At 33.7% G+C, this 20,957-nt stretch overlaps 2 protein-coding genes and 1 long non-coding RNA gene across 8 annotated transcripts; 2 read left to right on the top strand and 1 right to left on the bottom strand.

The window, feature by feature from the left end:
* The first annotated feature begins 11 nt into the window (after nt 1-11).
* Nucleotides 12-11,109, top strand: LOC136345375 (pyruvate kinase-like). 6 transcript variants are annotated; one of them, XM_066293620.1, is made up of 12 exons: nt 885-1,036; nt 7,221-7,387; nt 7,638-7,767; nt 8,062-8,285; nt 8,409-8,652; nt 8,706-8,909; nt 9,013-9,188; nt 9,254-9,454; nt 9,670-9,806; nt 9,863-9,948; nt 10,116-10,272; nt 10,852-11,109. In XM_066293620.1, the coding sequence occupies exons 2-12, from the start codon at nt 7,340-7,342 to the stop codon at nt 10,862-10,864; spliced, it is 1,620 nt and encodes a 539-aa protein (XP_066149717.1). In that variant the 5' UTR covers nt 885-1,036; nt 7,221-7,339; the 3' UTR covers nt 10,865-11,109. The 6 variants fall into 6 exon arrangements, with proteins under 6 accessions (XP_066149721.1, XP_066149718.1, XP_066149719.1 ...); XM_066293624.1 differs by lacking the exons at nt 885-1,036; nt 7,221-7,387 and adding an exon at nt 12-33; XM_066293621.1 differs by lacking the exons at nt 885-1,036; nt 7,221-7,387 and adding an exon at nt 431-567.
* Nucleotides 11,110-11,777: 668 nt separating this feature from the next.
* Nucleotides 11,778-20,049, bottom strand: LOC136345379 (galactoside 2-alpha-L-fucosyltransferase SEC1-like). Its single transcript, XM_066293630.1, has 4 exons — nt 19,815-20,049; nt 15,843-16,045; nt 15,125-15,330; nt 11,778-15,048 (listed from the first exon to the last, which is right to left on the bottom strand). Exons 1-4 carry the CDS (start codon nt 20,047-20,049, stop codon nt 14,700-14,702), a joined length of 993 nt encoding a protein of 330 aa, XP_066149727.1. The 3' UTR covers nt 11,778-14,699.
* Nucleotides 19,957-20,912, top strand: LOC136345386 (uncharacterized). Its single transcript, XR_010733132.1, has 2 exons — nt 19,957-20,056; nt 20,353-20,912. It is a non-coding gene; the product is annotated as an uncharacterized lncRNA (long non-coding RNA).
* Nucleotides 20,913-20,957: the final 45 nt, after the last annotated feature.

Below are 20,957 nucleotides of genomic sequence, written 5' to 3'. Positions count from 1 at the left end.
ACTAAAGGCTCCATACAGAGTGGTAGTGTTTTGGTAGGTTTTTATAAGATGATAATAAGGAATAGCAAATTTCCTCCCAAAACGGATTTATATCAAAAACCGAAAAAACCTTTACTTTATCAAAAATTGAGTATACGGCTCCGACTTCTATGCCATAGAGAGTTCGAAATGGGATTAAATTTGTCATAATGTTATTTTTTGTGTTGTTTTCAATGCGATATGTGATTGGGTAATTGGGTAATGCATACTTACTAATAAATTTAATCTCAAATGGAACGTTATCATTTTCTTATCGCATATAGTTCTTCAACATTGCTCTTTGCTATTAGTCGCTTGTCTCCTGAAAGTTAAATTAAGGGTAAAACCAGTAAAGCTTTATATTTATTTCTATATAAATTTCAGAATTAATGTTTTACAGTTCATTTATATTAAATTTGAGCTGATCTTATTTAAAATTTATCTGTTTTTTCTTGTGTTGAAATTTTACGGTTCTGAATTATTGTGCTGTGATAAAAAAAAAGTAAAATGAAAGCAGTAGAAAGAAGTCATGCAGTTCAAAGTCAACAGGTAAGTGCCCTGAAATAATAATAATACATTTTGTTCAGATTATTCAAAAATTTGAAAGTAAAAAGAATCTATGAAATTTTTGTACATAGTTTACTTAGTCTACCTAAGAAATCTGTTTACTCTCATATATTTGGATTAGAGCAATTTGAGCACCTTAAAAAATTCAACTCCTTTAAAATGATAAATTTTTCATAGACGTACAACTTGTCTTCTTTTAACACTTTTATGTAAATAGAGACAGAACCAAATTGGACCAAATTTGATCTTGTCAGTAGATTGCAAGTACATGACATTCTGTCCTGACCCGTGACCTTCATTTAACCTTCGCAGGTAACTCCGGTTTGTCACACTCCCTGCTGAAAACCGGTCAGTTTCAAACTCCAATAAATCCAGATATTTGCTAATTTGCATACTGGGATTATTCTTTACGTTATCCTCGTTAGTTCAGTGTTGATCAGCGTCAGTCAAGGTAAAAGACACTATTAATTCTATGTCCAGTTCCCTCTTTATTGATCGCCTGATTCTGTACACATACTCCATTAACATCGGAAATTAAAAGGGTATTTTAGAATTTAAATTCAAATATTGAGTATCATTGAAGATATTTAGTTTGCTAGTTAGTTCTTGTTTAATTTACAAGTTTGAATAAGATATTGAGGTCTCATTTTTTTTTTCTGGAAAGTTGAAATGATTGAAGATATATACGGTGAAAGTCGCGAATAATGACGTTAATTATAACTACAAATTGTATATAGCAAATGGAAATTTGAACGTTTGTTTGCATTTGCATTTATCCCATTGTAAAAAAAGTCGTATTTAATGCCCAAAAAAACATATTTTTAGTGGTTTGCCAGCTGGGTACAATGAGGCTATGGGAGATAGTAATTAATGTATGAATTGTACACTGCCAGCATTCTTTGAAAAGTCATTCAAAGAATTATTGACCTTTTTTAAAAAGCAGTGTTTTTAGTGGCTTTATAAATAAATCGCGAAAAATTTCTTTTTAATATACATATTTGACACATCTATGTATGTTGTAGTTTTCCTCAACTTGTATATAATGTCGCTAAAACACCGATTTTATTAGGAGTTTGGGTCTGTATTTGCGAGATTCCTAATTAAATTCTGAAAGTGTCAATTTTATATTGCAATTACTGTAAGTACACAAAGAATCAATTTCTTTCAATCATTTAGGGGACACTAAGCAACTAAAAATGCAACAAAGGGGTTTGTTGATTTCTGCCATAGAATTTGAATTTATATGTGATTAGTTTTATTTATGTTTTCAGCAAGTAAATAGTTTATAGAAATAATTTTTTTTATATATTAGTGTAAAGATAATAAAAATTACCAGGAAATTTTTTGAATTATGAACACAAACTATATAAATTAGAGACTATATTCAGTATATTTATTCAGCTTGTTTGCATTATTGTAATTTTGTTATGTTTTAAAAAGTTATACTGTAAGCAAAAGTGCAACAGTTTGTCAAAATAATGAACAAAGGGTCAGAATATAAATGCTCAAAAAGATGGATTAAAGGCTTCCCTTAAAGACATACCATTGTGTATAGAAAAATTAGTAGTGAAGCTGTTAGTGTCTTAGTTGCAATGACAGAAAATTGACTCAAAACTGTTTGACTAGAAGTTCGAAAAAATTACCATAAAAATTAGATTTTTAACACATGAAACAGGTCTTTTTTTTCAAAATGATTCAAAACAAAACATTGAAATTTAAAGAAGAGAAATGGACAGATGAAGAAACCTCTAACGAAACAGTTACTCTTTTGTTGCTATCAATATGACAGGATCGGGAAAATGTAAGTTGATTGTTATTAGAAAATCAAAAAACTCTCACTGTTTCTAAAATATTAAGTCATTACTTATGTCCTACATGCCTAATAAAAAAAGTTTAGATGATGTCAGACCTGTTTATAAAAATTTTGACAGGCTGGGACACTGAATTAAATGAAAGAAATAAAAAAATTTGCTTTTGATGATTTTGAAAAAGATGCTGTGCCTCCTACTATGATAAAAGACAATCTTATATTGTCACATGAATTATGGACTAATTTTGAAAATGTTCACATTCACTTAGAAGTAAATGATGATTTATCTAATGAGCAAATTGCAAATGAAGTGCTTACCTGTCAAGAAACCAAGATAAAAATGATGAAGACTATGAAGATTGTGAAGATTTTAAGTCACCATCAATTGTAGAAGCCCTACTAGCTGTAAAAATGTTTAATAGTTTTGTGTTATATGGTTATTTCAACAACAAGAGATTTCTGAATGATCAGTTACACAGAGAAGAAATCTATCAATTTATTTTAATTTACGTTACAAAAACCAAACAAAAATTACAGAATGTTTGAATAAGGATTGTTTTTACAATACATACATAAATATAAATAAGTTAGAAATTATATAAAATTATTTACGTTTTATTATTTATTTGTTATAGTTTTAATTTTTTAAATGCATTTTTGTACATTTTTCATGTTTATTTAATCATAAAAAAGGCAAGTTTTAATGTAACAACGATCCTTTTACTCTGTCCTCTCGTCGTCGTTATATTCGATTTCACTGTATGGAGGAATTTCATATAAATACCTTAAAAGAGTATTAACAGAATATGCAATGAGCAGTAGTTGTCAAATTTCAGTTGATTCTTTGTGTACTTATAATTATAAGGGGTGTCAGTTTTTCAACCTTCACTAGGAGAAAAGGTACAAGATCGGTAAAATTCTGTTATTTAAGAATTAATGAAAATAGGTTTTCTTGAAAAACAGAAATATTTGTTTATTGCTTAGAAAGCGAAGTGACTAATTTTAAAAGAATTTATCCAAATTCATTTTATTATATTTATTGAATGCCTCACTGAAGAATCTTTTGAGACGATACTATATGAAAAGTTTTCTTCGCCCTTGGCTTTAGAACACATATTGCCAACAAATCCGTAGCCTTTATCAGAATCAAATACAGAAAAGTTTAGCTTGTGCTAATACCTGTGTCATGGGCTGAAAATATTGCTTTACTGTCAGAGTAGGTAAATCCTTGAAACACCCTCAAAGTATAATTACATATTAATATTATGTTGGTCATGCAGATATTAGAGGCCATTATATAATTGGATTACTTTGTCTAATCCAGTTTCCCAAAAATGTTTATTAAACAAAAATAAATATGACCTCAACTTTTTCTTATAACGCACCCATAATTAACATTTTTTTTTTGTACTTTTGAATATTAACTGATAATTTATAAAAATACTCAAAGAGTGTTTGATAGAATAAAATCGAATGTAAATTCTAGCCTTCGATTTGAAACAAAGTGTCCACTATTATCTATTTCTGAAAAGTTCTTGGTGAGTAGAATGTAATTACCAATTAACATACAGAGCGTCTCATTTAAATAATCTCAACTTGGTAATTTTCTCAAAAATGGGGACACCTGAGTAAAAACTGAGTACCTCAGTAGAATCTACATAAAAAAATGTAACATTCTGTTTTTACCTAGTCGATAACTTGTAAGATAACTGAATTACAAGGGGTGTTTGAAAATGTACAATTTTTAATATCACCCTATATTTCAAAAACAAAGAGGGTTTGCAGCATCATTTGCTCAACAAAAAGTGACATGCTTTTGCGAAAGCCCTAGCCTCAAACTGCAATAATAACGGAGATATCCTATAAAACTGTCGAAAACTGGACACCCTGTACAGATATTCATTCATAATAGGCTGAATTGTTAATTGTCGTAGTCATCGTTATTGTGGATATCAAGCACAGAGGATTCCGGGTAAAAGTTTGCAAACTATTTGAATAATTTGGAAAGAGGGATGTAATTGAAACGACTTATTTTTCCATAGTTTTGTTTTAAAAATTCTTCTGATTTAAAACATAAAATCAAGTGTTGACCAAGAGAGCATGTAAAACGTGCTCATCAAACCACTCCACAGCTAGGGTGTCGAGCAACCTTTTAAGACCCGAATCCATCTAATGGATCTTCTTTTCAAGCAAATTTATTTAGATGAAACAAATTTAATTGGTGCAAGTATAAACCGGCGGCATCAAGCATCTACATACTTCCTGGTGACTCTCATTATCACGCATTAGATAAGTATTATTTGCTCTCCTCATTGTCATATACATTATCCAATTTAACATAATGTTTTGCATTCTTCTTCTCGTGATACTTTTATCTGTCCGTGGAAAATCTCATTACAATAATTTTAAGAACTGGCAATATAAAATTAAGTTTTAGATATATTTGATGAATTTAGGGTTTGGTAATTTGATGAAAGTCTTCTATATAAATAAATAATTTTGATATATTCCCGCCACGCCTCAATATTACAAAGACAAGGCAAATGCAGATATTATTGAGATAGGCGGGTTATTGGGCAATTGTGCACGCAAGGAAAGCCTGACTTAAGGTATGATCTAATTATTTGCATAGACGTCTATACTTGCTTATCTTTACAATTATTTCTTAAAAAAATAATTTGCATGTACTCGTTATCAAATTCGCCAGAATTGTTTTATCATTTCAAGCTGATTGGAATGTTCTCATCGAATTTTCTATATAATTCTGTTTTCGGATAATAAACTAGGAGACGAGGTTAGTTAGTTTGTGTGACCTAAGGTAATAGTGCACCAGCAAATCTATTCGAAGTAAATACGTTTCTTTCGTATTATGTACTTTCACTTACCATCGAACCGACCCTTACGCTGCTATAACATTATCATCAAATTTGAGGGAGTTTTGTGCAAGGGAGGCACAAAAATAATGGAATATACGGGATGATTCAGAACTAAGGAATCTAACTTCTGGGGATTATTCAGTGCGACAATAGAAAATATTTGAGTGAGTACAAGAACTCGTGACTAGAAATATTTCCCGAAGGCCTTTCGGCCTTATCACGTTTTAAAGCAGTTACGTGCAAAAATGTATTTTATTGAGTTTTATTTTATTTTGTTAGTACAAAATAACACTACAACAATTATTCAAATTGTTCGGCTTTGAACTTCGTCAGTGCGAACAACATTGGATCGGTAGAGACGGTTCAGTTCCGTGGCCCCTTAGGTCACCCAATGTAATATCTATACATAAATTTATTTCTGTAAGGTCATGTAAAGTTTGATTTATGAAAAGCCAATGGAAACAGAACAAGACCTGATTACACGAATCACTAGGGCATTTGAAGTCATTCATAATGATTATCGACTTTTTAGCTTAGTCCACAAAAACCATGTACGCCGTTTAAACAAGTGCGTTCAAGTTCAGGTTAGTAGGTTTAGGGACAATATTTTAAACAATTATTGTTGTGTTACTAAAATTCGATAAAGTACATTTTTGAACAAAAGTGTCTTAAAGCATCATAAGGCCATTGCGCCTTAGAGAGACATTCCCGAGTTTAGGTTCTTATACTCAAATATCTTCTATTGTTACACTCAATAATTCCTAGGTGTTTGATCCCGTAATTTCATATCACGCTCTATTGAACAAAAAAATCTCTGTATATTAAAGTATTAAGGAAAAATTCAGATTTGAAGAAACATTTATGATTTGTAATTCTGCTTAACCTTCTCATTTAATAACTAGATTTATAGTCGCAAAAACTGCTTGTTTGCTGCCTATTGGATTCGATGAACCATATCCCTATGACGGTTTGAGAGCATTTTTAACCGTATCTATTGATATTCAAGGTTTGAAAAAACCAATATAAATAGTTCTAATCAGGAAGAGGAAAATTTTGAGAGAAATGCATTATAAATTTACCATAAAGGGTTATTGAAAGTATAGAAACAACGGAATATCTCCAAAAGTATCATATTCAAATTCAAGAAGTTTTGCACACAGATGGTATACCTCACTATGCTCGATTTTACGGTACGTTCTGATATGTTGTTCAGAACCTCTAAAGGTTTTCTAGTTATTATTTTAATTTATACTAACGAGCAAATATATTTCCGAATTACGAGCGCGGAAAAAACACCCTTCAGACTATTTTATTAACAGATTATTTGCAATATGTGTATTATTAGTTGTTATTTTTACATTAAAGTAGGGTGATGAAAATATGTAAATGGAGGCAAGATTATTCAACAATTAGCATTTGCAATGACTCATAAAGCACTTCAGTTTATTACAACGTGATTAGATTTGAAGGCGTAGAGTGTGAGTTATCGCATAATAAGCAATATTTTGGGGCTTCAGTTTACAAACATTTGTAAGGAAAAAAATCAATGTGATAATTATCCAGAAAAAACTAATACAAAGTTAGATTGGTTTGGGGATTAATGGTTTCCTTCCACCTCAATAATTGCCTTTTATCTCCTCTATCTAATTTCTCGTTTCTGTGATTTGTTTTTAAATTTTCAGGAGATTTTCTAGTTTTTTTTTTACATAAAAACTTTCCATTACGCAACTCAATCAGCTGTTGCCAATCTATTTCGGCTTGGCACGTTTATTTATAAATCCGGCAGTTTTTGCGATGTGTTGATAGTCGCTTAGTTCGCCTGGAGTCATTCTTTAATAGATCCAAAAAAATTCTTCTAATTTTAAACCCACCAACTACACATTAAAAAGCGTAACAAAGCCAGATGCAGGAAGCAAAAACCTAAATGGTGGGGATTTTTAAAATTTTAGGTAGGCACTGCAAGGTAATCGCAAGTTTTGCGGTGACTGACGGTTGGATAACCGAAGGTTTTCAGCTGTGTGCTAGAAAGCGACATCACTTTCGTTTTTGGCTTTTTCCAGCCAGAACCATGGTGTGGACTACGGTCAATGATCGCGTCACCAATCTGCATCCCGAGGTTTGGACCCATCCACATAGTAGCTGTTTTATCCCTATTACATACATTTTTTTGTGTACTTAGAAGGTAGACTCTCTCAACTGCCTCAGTTTTTTTCCTACAGCTTTTGCTTTTTTTTTGCACGATTACTACTCTCTCCCAGTGATTATAGAAGGGTGAAAATTAAGTAGAATCGTTTTTGCTTGTGACTTTTTTATGCTCATAATTTGATTTTATTCCCATAAATGTACGGTAATTTTCGCTTCTACAGATGAGTGCCAACGTGCTTCCCTTTCAACTCCAGGCCGCTGAGACCAACACTCAGTTGGAGCACTTGTGCGCTTTGGACATAAACTCCAGGGCGTCTTATGTGCGGCTTAGCGGCATTATCTGCACTATTGGTAAGATAATATTAGATTTATTTATAATTTTAGTGAAGTGCAGTATACCCTAATTACCTTCCAAAATTATTTTACTTTCCATCTGGCACGATTTGATCTCGAACTAATAAATCACCGTGTATAATATAGTTAATCATACACATGCATAGTATTTAGTCATGAAAGTAGAAAATTATCAAATTCCTTTCACCTAGTTATTTCTTTGCATTTCAACTGAAAAAACGAAACATACAGAGTGGTAGGATATGGATTGTTGGTGTTGGGCCTGATCTAATTGAATTGTAACCCATTCAGGACCTGCCTCCAAGGATCCTGCAATCTTGGAACAGATGATGGAAGTAGGCATGAACGTGGCTCGTTTGAACTTCTCTCATGGTTCTCACGAATACCATGCGGAAACTATCAAGAATGTCAGGCAGGCAGTCGCCAACTACAGCAAGAAAATTGGGATGCCCTATCCCTTGGCGATCGCCCTGGACACTAAAGGACCTGAAATTAGAACCGGGTTGTTAGAAGGGGTAAGTACGCGTTTTAGAACCTGTCCTGTTTTCAATTTTGAATACTTCAATAAACCCATCACCTGAAAATATCTATTTTAAATCATTTCCTGGTGTAATTACTTCAACATTTACATCTATTAGGGCGGTTCCGCCGAAGTTGAATTGAAAAAGGGGGAAACCATCAAGCTAACTACGGATAAAGCCTACGCCGAAAAGGGAAACAAAGACACCGTTTACGTTGATTACGACAATATTCAGAAGGTAGTGAAAGTGGGTAACAGAGTCTATGTTGACGACGGTCTCATCTCGTTGATCGTCGACCAAATCCAGGGCTCATTCCTGATATGCACTATTGAAAACGGCGGAATGCTTGGCAGCCGTAAAGGTCAGTCTATGGGTCTTCATTTTGAAATTTTAATAATTTTCTTGCTAAATTAGGAGTGAACTTGCCTGGAGTTCCTGTCGACTTGCCAGCCGTTTCCGAAAAAGACAAGTCAGATCTGCGATTCGGTGTCGAACAGGGCGTCGACATGATTTTCGCTTCGTTTATCCGTAATGGAGCTGCTCTTACCGAAATCAGGAACATCCTGGGAGAAGAAGGAAAGAACATTCTCATCATTTCTAAAGTTGAAAATCAGCAAGGTAATGTCCCTGGTATATTTTCTCCACAAATTTATGGACACGATGTATTAAATTTATGGGAGGTTATAGTTTTTAGAACAGACATTAATTGTTCGTTTAACAGGTATGCAGAATATCGACGAAATCATCGAAGCATCGGACGGCATTATGGTTGCCCGTGGCGACCTGGGAATCGAAATCCCCACCGAAAAAGTATTCTTGGCGCAGAAGCAGATCATTGCCAGATGCAACAAGGCAGGCAAACCCGTCATTTGCGCTACTCAAATGTTGGAGTCTATGGTAATATTGATACCGGTTTCCAAGACGAATGAGTTTCCTAAGCCCTCCATCGCTTTGGGGTTTAGGTGAAGAAGCCTCGTCCAACTCGTGCCGAGTCCTCCGACGTTGCCAACGCCATTTTGGACGGCGCCGATTGTGTAATGTTGTCCGGTGAAACCGCCAAAGGCGACTATCCTTTGGAATGCGTGGCGACCATGGCCAGTATTTGTAAGGAGGCTGAGGCCGCTATCTGGCATAGACGTCTCTTCAACGACCTGTCCACGCAAGTAAGGTTCAATCAGTCCATTCTCTCTCACACATGTTTTGGGGCGTGATCGGTATCCTTTGGCGTCGGAGTTTTGGAGTCCTCTGTCAAAGTCTTATAAATATTGAAGCAATCCATATTTCGATAACAGCTAAACAGTGACTCCCACTTTTTGAACCCTGGTTCTGCCAATATATTGAAAACATTTCACTTATATAAATCCCAATATTTCATAAGGCAACGCCCCCTATCGACGTGGCCCAAACCGTCGCAATCGCGGCCGTAGAGGCTTCGGCCAAAAGCTTGGCCGCCGCCATTATCGTCATTACTACTTCCGGAAGGTCTGCTTATCTCATCTCCAAGTACAGACCCAGGTGAGTGCGGTTATCAGCCATATTTGCTGTTCTTAGAGTAAAAATTCGATTTTCAGGTGCCCCATTATCGCGGTTACAAGAAGCAATAGGACTGCGAGACAGGCCCACGTGTACAGGGCCGTATTGCCCGTCATCTATGAACGTAAGTTTTTTTTCTAACTGGGTGAATTACATTTGCAGTATGTTCAAAATTATATACCGCAAGCTGTAATGACTTAAATTATGAGGGTAAAGTTGTGAAAAATTGGTACACTATAATACTACCAACAAGAAAGACATAGATTACTAAGATAAATAAATTTCTAACAGAAAACAGATTGGATGACTGGCTGCAAGACGTCGACGCGCGTGTGCAGTGCGGTATTAGCTTTGGCAAGTCCAAAGGCTTTATTAAGTTCAGTGATCCAGTGGTAGTAATTACCGGCTGGAAACAGGGCTCCGGTTTCACCAACACGATGCGCATTGTGTACGTATCTAAGCAGTTGGGCGTTTAGAACCTGTTTTAAGTCTATTTCGCATGTCTTAGTTAACGGTTGTCTTTGATAAAGGTTATAGCAAGATGGCTGTGTTAGTTACTAACTGCATGTTAACAACAAAGATTTTCGTGCTTCTTGTTGATTACTAATGCTGAAAGTGGCGGACAATCCCAAGGAGTTTTTGTTCGGTAAACCTTTGACTAAAACTGCATGCTTGATGATGTAGTATACTTCAGGTTCAGGAAGAATCTCGCGATATAGTGATTTTGTTAGAAATATCACGTTTGAAATTAGATTGGAATCTAGGAAACTACAAGGGCTACGACATAAGTTATGATTAAATTGTGATAAAGTTGCGTCATTTAGTATTCAATCGAATTGAAAATTTTCACAAATTGAAAGATTCCAACAATTTAACTCTACCCTCTTATAGTTTCCAAGGTTCCAATGGTGATCCCGAAGTGTGGAATATTTTGTACAGATTATCATCATTCTTCAGAATTTTTGATAGTCTTGAGCACCATAGTATTATAAAAAGTTAATGACTTTTTTCTTAATCAAATTTTCAGTAATGTGGAGTAAAATCTTGGATAACTGCGACTACCAACAATGCCAAGTAGGAATTAAATTCGTTTAATAATATTTGTTGTTACTAAGATTAAAAGGATAGATGCTGTCATCCCGGTGATATTAAACGTACTCAGTCATCTTACAGAATAAGCGTGAACATTTTCGGATGTAAATACTTGACAGTAAGTAATTTATAGTTAATTTATTAAATTAATGTGAATTCCAAAATAAAGGATCTTGGCGAAATTAACACTAAATACTGTGTTGAAACTCTTAATTTGTTTTATTTCCCTCGCGCCATTATTATTAAAATTTCTTGGATTATTGTAAAGAATGCTGTGAGTAGGAACAATTCACGGTAAGTGTCGTATAAGTCAAAAAAGTTTTTCTACTGAGCCCTTCGAAAAAGGATGACTGATATTTTCAGTTAATTTTAACTGAGAATAGTGTATTGTTTTAAAGTAATCTTCAATCACGGCTTTAAATGGGACACCCTGTATTTACAACAAATTGTAATTTGGTGCCATGAAATGACCCATAAGATATGCAGATTTGATCATCTCGATTTTACACACGATAATGGTGCACGACATTATTCATCCGGAAGTCTTAACTGAATGATTCAAAAACTGTCAATAATCTTTGTTATGGGCTTCTATGTTTTTATTAAAATCAGAACTGCAGAATGAATCATTTACACTGCACCAAATATTAATTACGCCGTATTCAGTTGAAATAAATCATTTATAATAATTATTAGAAATACAATTTTTTATCACTAAAATATAAAGAACAGTAACTGCTCAGTATTAATTTATAACACGATTTTCTTTTAATACAAGTTGAGAAACAAATTCAGACACTTTGATAGCCATAACCCGGCCAGATATGTTTGCTCTTTTTCCAGGACAAGGAAACATGCTGATTTACTTAAATACATTTATTTTTAATATATTTTACAGCTGGTTTAGTTGCAATTTGCAATAAATAAATGCACGTTTAATAAATAAATTTCAAGTGTACATAATTGTTTACTCCTGCGGCTAATCAGAGAAACATTCAATATAGAGTCTACTTTATCTTTGTCTCTACAGTGATTGTTTTATAGTAAAGTTATCACAGAGATTATGCTATATACATACTATAGAGTTAAGGTAGATATAGACTTCGGTATATTTCATATAAATAATAATAAATACTAACGAGGAATCATTTGTTTTCGCTTTTTGGCACGAATGTAATGCAACCTAATATTATCATATTTTTGCGATTTTTAAGTATATTTAAAGCTTTATTTTAAGTTTTCTTTAAAAATATCGTGGTTATAATAACAATTAAAGGGAATTTGAACTACAGTAGAATTACCTGAGTACTTACGAGATAAAGCAACTTGCATTACACATCACACATGCATAAACTTAATGAGAAAATGCAGGTCGCTCCGCTGTAAGTATACGGTACTACTTTGAGAAGTCGGTTGAGATCACAGTTTGTAGAAGAATTTGGCGCACCAAGAATATATTTATAATCTAATATACAAGATGTTTCGAAAACGCGGTGCCAAATTTGAGGAGGGTATAGATGACCTTGCGGTAGAAAATTTACACACATAAGGCCCTAATCGAAAATCAGTCGTATTGGCTTTGAAGCAATTTTTATTAAAAATCTAAAGTTTTTCCATATACCCTAAAAGTTACCGATATTTTAGTCATTTTGATTAAAAACAAAGCAAAAATAATAAATGTATAATTATGTATACATAGGTTTGCCGGTTGAATCATGGAATCGCGCACCCTCTGCAGCATACGCAGCATTTTGTTAAACGAAAAGACAGGCTGCCATGGCTCTTTTTAACAATTCCTAGTGAATGGCTACAGGGGTTTTATCCCTCAAGAATTCTATCTAACTTCAAGGGAAAAAAATGTAACAGAATTAAACGGAGCTTCGCGCTGGTCAACTGAGAGATTTCTTTTCATCATGGCCCAGAAAATTCTAGGTTTAGGTTCCATCCTGTATATAGTGCGGCGAAATGCCTTTTAGATTCAACAAGAAAACATTACAATAAAAAAAAATGCTCCAAAGCCAAAATGACGCATTTTCGACTACGGGTTCATTTGTAAAACATTTCTACAGCAATGTCATACATTACCTCTTTAAGCTTGGCACCACCTTTTTGAAACACCCGGTATTTTATAAAATTGTTGCCCACCACGCAGCAATTTTATTCACGAATAGAGATAATTATTTTTGTGGTTTAATTCACTATAGTAGTGCACGCTACAGTATAATATTCACACACAATATTGTTACAATATTCGAATTGATATTATAATAGTGTTAATCGTATTATTCATATTACTAACATCCTGAATAAATTGTTACTTAAGTCTCATCTTTAGAAGACGTAAATCCCAACGTGTTTGGCACTCTTTATGTACAGGGTGTGTCTAAACAATAGCCTAAAAGTTGTCTGATATTTAAACACCAAGTCTATTATTTCTTAGCGACAAAGTTAGGTCACATTTGACTGAGTCAAAGTTAAGGCATGATTTTATATCATTGATGCGCAAAAGTAATCACCTTGGACACATAAAATTGTATTTTTGCAAAGTTGTCGTGTCTGGATGTACAGCTTTCTTAGGTCAGTTTTTATGTCGAGTATAAAGCGGGAATCTGAATTAAACCCAGGAATAGGTAGGTTGCTTCACGTTTTTCTTGGTGGGGTCAACAAACCTGTCCTTTATTTGCAAATGCACCATGCAGGAACTTTTGCGTAGAAGCTTAAATAAGAGATACTGCGCAGAAGAAGACAAAAGTTGGGATGTGGTCGTCATTTTCTTTCTACGAGTATGCACTGAAGTCGGTTTACCACATTCATTTGAGAAAATAGGTCTTTCTTCAAGAAAGTAGTTTCTTCCCTTCAAGTGTCCCGTTCTGTGGTATAACTACTTTCAGACATTAAATGAGTATTATTATTAGGTCCAAATTTCTATGTCTTTTCTGATTTTTTGTTTGCATCCTAAGGTGAAATTAACCAAAAATTATGTATGAAACTTTCTGGGAAATACGATTTTGCACAACTCGTGTCATATTGTGGTGACATTTTTTAGATTTCTAACCTTATTCATATATCAAACTCAACTATTGTCACTGTCTGTTATTTATACAGGACCAGAACAATTGATTTCCATGACACCACCCTATTTCTAATTAGTCAGAATAGCATATATATTAGAATGACGTTTAGACATGTTAATTTTATAGTGTACAAAAGAACTATTTACCTCCTATAGATAATTTGCGTTATCTAATTTTAGCAATGAGGCAGACACCTACCAATCTCTGAGAAACTTCTAAAGCAATAAAAATCGAGCCAAAGTGGTGTCACTGTTGCAGACTCTATAGTGTTATTTATGAGATGCGTATTAAGAGCGGTCCTCCCCCACTTTTAGAGATAATTTGATAAAACATTGTGTAGATTACAACAATGTTTCGTTCAAAAAAATGTGGGAGACTTTAACATTAAGTTTTAATCAGCCGTAAAGAAAGTTTTGAATGTAATCAGTCATTAAATATTATGTACTCGTAGAAGTGAGTCTCGCATAGGCAACCATATATACACGAAATAATTTTTTTACCTAATTTTATGAAAGCGCAAACACATTACCGTTTATAGAGAAGTCAAATTCCCCTAAAAAAATAATTCCATGTATATTTTCAAGACTCTTAAAGGTCTACCTCTTTGCTAAAACACCCTGCATTCTGTATAGTATTTTTTTAACATGTCAAAGTTCCTCCATAAACACAAAACTATACCTATTGCAGAAAAATAGTTTCCACCTAATGATCAATTCATACCAATCCAATTCTTCATGACCCTCCAAGTTCCTTTCTTGATATTCTGCGTCATGTTATAGTAGACAGTCTCCCCACCCGCCAGAATTGATCCCCATTCCCCGAAGGTGCCGTAATCGAAGATACTATGATTGCAAGAGGACATGATGGCCAGGTCTTGAGCTGGAGTGTTGTTCGAATTATAGGAGGCCACGAAGACATCTTTGAACTTCCCGAAATGGTTGAAGCACCATTTTGGGTCGTCGGTTACATAGATGAAGAGGGGGTTGGCGTACTTGTTCCGGAAATAAGCCATTGCGTTAAGGAAGAATTGCGCGTCCACTAGGTCTTCATCGTATTTTCTTTTATTGGAGAAAGTGGAATGTGTTTTGAAGAATTGAAGCACGAGTTTCCCCGAATGAGTGGTGGCATACCTACCTTTTTAAGTACTTTTCGTAATCGGTGCGTCGTACATGGACCCCCACGAAGGTATATTGCTTTTTGGGCAGTTTCCGCACGACTCCCCATAGAGTGTGTTGAGCCTTGTCTCGCAATTTCTTTTTGAAGCGGAATTCCTGCTTGATGTCTTGGACCCACGCTAAAACCAGCTCGGGTTGCAGTGTATACCGCGGTAAAATAATACTCTAAAAAGATGTTAAATTAATTTTAGAAAATGTTGATTCAGTAGTTTTGTTTACTCTGTACAGAATGTATCCCAAACCCCTGTCATAATTTTGAAGAATCAATAATTCGCTATATAAAAATTTTAAAACATGTTAAGATAGTGTTAATAAGCCCGAATAAGGCAAAAGTAATAAACCCGGGAAATCTACGGAGGGCATGCGCGATATTATCGTCGCTAAGTTGTCAAAATCTTATGTACTTTGAGCCGATGAGGGCGCTGCGGAACATATCTACATTAACGAGCAGCAAATCGAATACTCGCTCTATTCGCTTCGAATTTTGGCCGTCAGAAGCCGCATCGCTTTTTTGAGTTTCTCATTAACAAACACAAAATCGAAATTGACCGAATATTAAATTTCGCGCATACGCAGACCACTATGTTTCACGCATTAATTTCTACATTTCCGAAAAAAAATTCTCAACACGTCCCACGTTAATAGTTTTCTGTTTAATCGCTTTGATTAACTTTTACCTGATTTGTAAACGTCCATTCCTCAATAGACTTGACAAAGGTGTTGAATTCAATTGGGCAATGAGCAATCTCTTCGAAACCGGGCACGGACAGTTGCTCGAAGATTTGGTCCAGCTTCAGCTTGATGCATCTAGGGATGTAGGGTTCCAGGCCGGTGCGTCTAGCAACAGCCCAAACAGAGGCGTACTCCCACATTTGATTGGCTGCAAGAGAGTAAAAGTCGCCTATATAATGCAAGATGAGCGTCACAGAAAATTGAAAATGTTTTCTTTTGATTAAGCATTGAATGAATACGTTTTTCGTAATATGTAGAATTAACACACACACAATTGGGTGTAATAAGAAATTTAGCCCATTTGTTGAATTTCTTGCTTCACAAAAATTTTAAAAGATGTCCTTCATTTGTATCGGGAAAATATATCTGCCGGCATTCAATGGCGGACCAAGATTTTTTGTAACATAGAATAAGACATATCATGACTTTGCTTTAATGACTGGATCTAGAAAAATCCTTTTCAATCCGTTTTTTGATAAATGGAACTTCACTGCCCACACTTAAATTCACTCTTGTTAGGCCATTTAATCTTATGTATATATAAATCCAGCTTCCTATAGGAAGTTTCTGAATAACTTTGCACCCGCACCAAATTATTCAAGTATGTTAAGATACGCTCATACTTCGGACCTTCAGTTTCTAAAACCGAAGAATGTTGGTAGAAGGTCACAATTACGAACGCCACCAAAACTTTATACAGGGTGTTTCATAAAGTTGCCGCACAAAATTAAAGATACATCTCTTGGAGTTTTAAATTTTTAAAAATTATTTCACGTTTTTTGGAAATTTATGATTATTCAATATATTTTAGAATTTCTCGCTTTGGGAAATTTAGAGCAGTACGGTATATCTAAACTGACGAAATCATACATACTTAGCTGATCAATATTATTAATCACCATTTTTTCCATTTTAATTGCTAATTAATTATAAGTAATTAAATGTACTTGCATTTGTAGATTTCTATTATTTAACTGCATTTTAGATTGATATATCAAGTAATACATTAGATAGAAATAATGTTAAAAGTATTAATCAACTAAGTATGTAAGATTGATGTCTTTATTGTTTGCTTTAACAGTGACCTACGGTTTTAAATCCAACAAAACATTAATGAACTTCTAATTCACAATCAAGTAAAATCTAATTAGTAAAAAAATGCTTTTTTAATACAGTAATTGCTCAAAATGTCCACCCAATTCTTGCAAATAAGTCTTAACTCTCGTCAAAATGGAAGATATATTCATCCCCTTCCATTCGGTCGTTCCCATTACATAAACCATAAACAAAATTAATGTCGATAAATTATTCGTTTGAATAAATGAAATGACAAAAACGATTAATTAATGAATTAATTTTAAGAAGACTGCAAATTAAATTAAGTGGTATTGCATTAACTTACCTAAATTAACCTGAACTAATTTTATTTGTAATTAGGAGTTAATTTTTATTTAATTTGGATTTTAAAGTCACTGTTAGAGCAAACAATAAATAATCATAAAATTCAAAACTTAGAATTCTTATAGGTCAATAACAATTGCGTTTAGGACACATGTTCACTAGAGTTTCTTGACCTTAAATTATTAAAAAAAAATCAAAAAAGTAGAAGGTGTGCATTAAAACGCTTATATTTGTCACGCCACGGCATTCTGGACTACCCTGTAAGTTCGAGAATATTACAACATCAAAATTCATGAAATAACTTTTATATTAGACTTTTTTTTCTAAACTATACTATTTTTGAAATAAAGTAGTGAACCATCTTACGCAGACGTACAATACAGTGATGATTTGGCTCTCCAGCTTTAGCTCATAACTTCCAATTGAATTGGTTGAGAACGGGATAGTAATAAAAATCTTAATTTCAGTAAAGAAATAGTAAAATAATAAAAAGGATAATAAAACTGTTTACCAGTTTTCACACAATCAGCTCGAGGGATTAAATGAAAAAGCGTGATTAAAAGCATGTTTAATCCCGTTGAATCAAGATGTACCAGTTTGCCATACTCCAAGACAAACCTAGTCTTACCATGTTAACGATGGTGAGTACACGGTGGGTAGGTGGTTTTTCAATAGTTCTCTCCCTATACGCTTTGTCCAAAATAAGGAAAGCCACTATAGGGATCTTAGAAATGATAAAAGATATATAATTTTGAGGTTTTCTGTTAATTGAATTTTATTTGTTCTGAATTTATTCTATGAAATTAGTGCATCAATTTATTCATTACATAATTATTAAATACCTAAATGACACAAACTGTGAATTAATGTAGTTAATTGTTTATTTTTTTAAATTAAAAAACTATGTACAGGTCCGTAACAGGAATTTTCTTGATTAAGACCGAAAAGAGATCAAAATATAATTAAACTATAGTGTCATACAGGGGTTTATTAATGAATGGTAAAAAATAAAATGGGCGAATGAGCTTATTTTAAAATAAAAACTTCATTTAAAGACATATCCTCAATTGCTTTCATTTTGATTTACAGGATGTTTAAGTTTAATTTTTCTTCCGATTTTCACGAATTTTTCTTTTATTTATAAATATAATTAACTTAAAATCGGTAGTAACAATAATTTTAGTACTGCAAACAAATTGAAATAACAATTATTTAAAATACTCTATAAGGCGTTATTTTTTTCAAGGTCGCTTTCAATATTGTACATCAGAACTTTTTTTATGACGCTTTTAGATTTTGTTCATTAACTTCATTTATTCCCTTATATCTGTTACCAACTTTTTTGTCTCTTCAGTTTTTTTTATTAGGAACAATAATTTGAGAGATATTTGCAAAAATTAAAACAACTAATTTGCTTATAATCAAAAGAATTGCTGAAAAAATCGTCCTCTTATCAAAATATAAGGTTCTACTCTTTTTTCTGATGGACTGCCGGTCTCTATGAAAAATTCCAAGTGTCTCTTTAATAGTCTGAAAAGCATTTACAATTTTTCAACAATTCACTACTTACCCGTTTTATCATATGCTTAGGTTAATAATGGCGAACATGGTTAGATATTTTTGCAAATATATCTTAAACTATTATTCCCAATAAAAGAAACTGAAGAGGCTAAAAAGTTTACAAAAAAAACATAAGAGATTAAATAAAGAAAATGAATAAAATCTAAAAATAACATAAAACAAATTTTAATGTAAAATATTGAGAGCGACCACGAAAAAAGTAACTTCCTGTGGAGTATTTTCAATAATTGTTATTACAGTTTGGAATGATGATTATTACTACCAATTTTACGTTAATTCCCTTTACCAATAACAGAGAAATTAATGAAAATTTTAAGAAATGAAATTTCAAAACCCTTCAATTCAAAATAAAAGCAATTTATCATATGTCTTTACATGAAGTTTTTATGTTAAAATAAGCTCATGATTCACCAGTCAAGTTTCATGTTTTACCATCTATTAAGAAACAGTCTGTAGGTCATTGAATTCAGAATAAAAAAAGACTGTGAAAATCTGATTTCAAAACATCCAGGCCGTATTTAATTAAATTTAGTTGATGATGGCTCCACAAAGTCGAAACATCGAATTAAAATACTGGCAATGCCACGTTAAAGGATATTAAAAGTTACTGTGGAAAAATGCTATCGGTTTTGGTTTAGGTCTAATATTGACGCCAGAAAAAAAAAATATGCGAATTCAAAAAATGCAATTTTTTCAAAATATCCCAAGATTTTCAAAAAATGTTTTGGAGATGTCTAAACTTCATTTTCTTAGGTTTTTGATTAGGCAACTTTTCTCCCATTTAACCAAATCTGTACCTCTTACCGTTTCTAAGATCTCCATAGCAGCGTTTCTTACCTCGGACCTTGTTTATACTGAATAATATTTTTTAAGGTACTTTTTATTACACCAATAAAATTGATTACAATCTCAAATAGTGCAATTATTATTCTTACCTAATCTACCTCCTTGCATGTTGGTCACGATCCCGTCCTGCGGACACCGACTCAGTCTCCACGTTTTCCTTCTCTTGATGTTGTTGGTACAAAGACTCTGTTCAAAGTCCCCGAAAGTACGAAGGGCCACCCCCTTCCCTTCGTAGAGGGGGAAGAGGAACACGTGAACCACCGATATCACGCACAGAGCCAGGATTGTTGCCTTGAAGAGGATGTTACGGTTTGTGTTGAGCATTCTCTATGTAAGTAGAACTGGTCCTGATGATTTTGTTGGTTGGTTGTGAAAGCTTAAACTGTATACCAGAGAAAAGAACCGAAATAAGTAGAAATGCTAGTTTGAATCTGTAGAGTTCGTTCAGATACTTGACCTTGATTTCTCTAGTAATATCATTGATAAGGAACAATACAAGGTGTTTTCAAAGTGTATGTAACCATAGAGAAAATTTTCAAAGCAATCGCCACAACTTTTTCAAATCTTCCACGTTATTAACTTCTCTATTATAATTACTATTATCATAAATAAATCGCTTGTATGCAGGTCCGACGAACCCGCAGGCCAATGAACCAGTCCATTGCGTCTAATTCACCGAACTAACCGAAAACAAATAAATAAGATGATAAAAAATTTTAATCTAATTTTACCTTAATTATGCTCTCTGAAATCACTCTGTATAACACAACAAACAAAATATTCGAGCGGTTTGTTTACCTCAAGATCGATGCAAAAAAATAACTGAATCCGTTGGGGGGATTCGTTGGGGAGACGTGGCACTACTACGCGGTGAGGGGGCTATTCTAGCGAAGCACTGGATTCCTAATGCCTGCCCGAAGCGACGGAGGCTGCATGTTTCTCTATCTCTAAGAAAAACTGTCCCGACTACATGTCGACGTGACGCTGTCGCTAGCTGGAATCAGAGACAAGCTGATATCGATTTTCATCCCAACGACGCCGATCTACGTAAATTGGCGCCGGGACGCGTGTGTGTGATTCGCAATGACATCGACTAATGTAATACCGGGGATGCTGATTCTCATAACGATCAATTTGTTAATTTTTTTTTAAGCCAGCCTTTAAACCATTTGAAAATTCACAAGGAACTGCCCATTTTCATTTTTATCCAAAAAAGAGTTTCTCTGAGTATT

The sequence above is a fragment of the Euwallacea fornicatus genome, chromosome 19 (genome assembly GCF_040115645.1).
Source record: "Euwallacea fornicatus isolate EFF26 chromosome 19, ASM4011564v1, whole genome shotgun sequence".
In the NCBI taxonomy this organism is placed as follows: domain Eukaryota; kingdom Metazoa; phylum Arthropoda; class Insecta; order Coleoptera; family Curculionidae; genus Euwallacea; species Euwallacea fornicatus.
The sequence above is the reverse complement of the archived record's forward strand: the minus strand, read 5'-3'. Positions and strand labels throughout refer to the sequence as shown.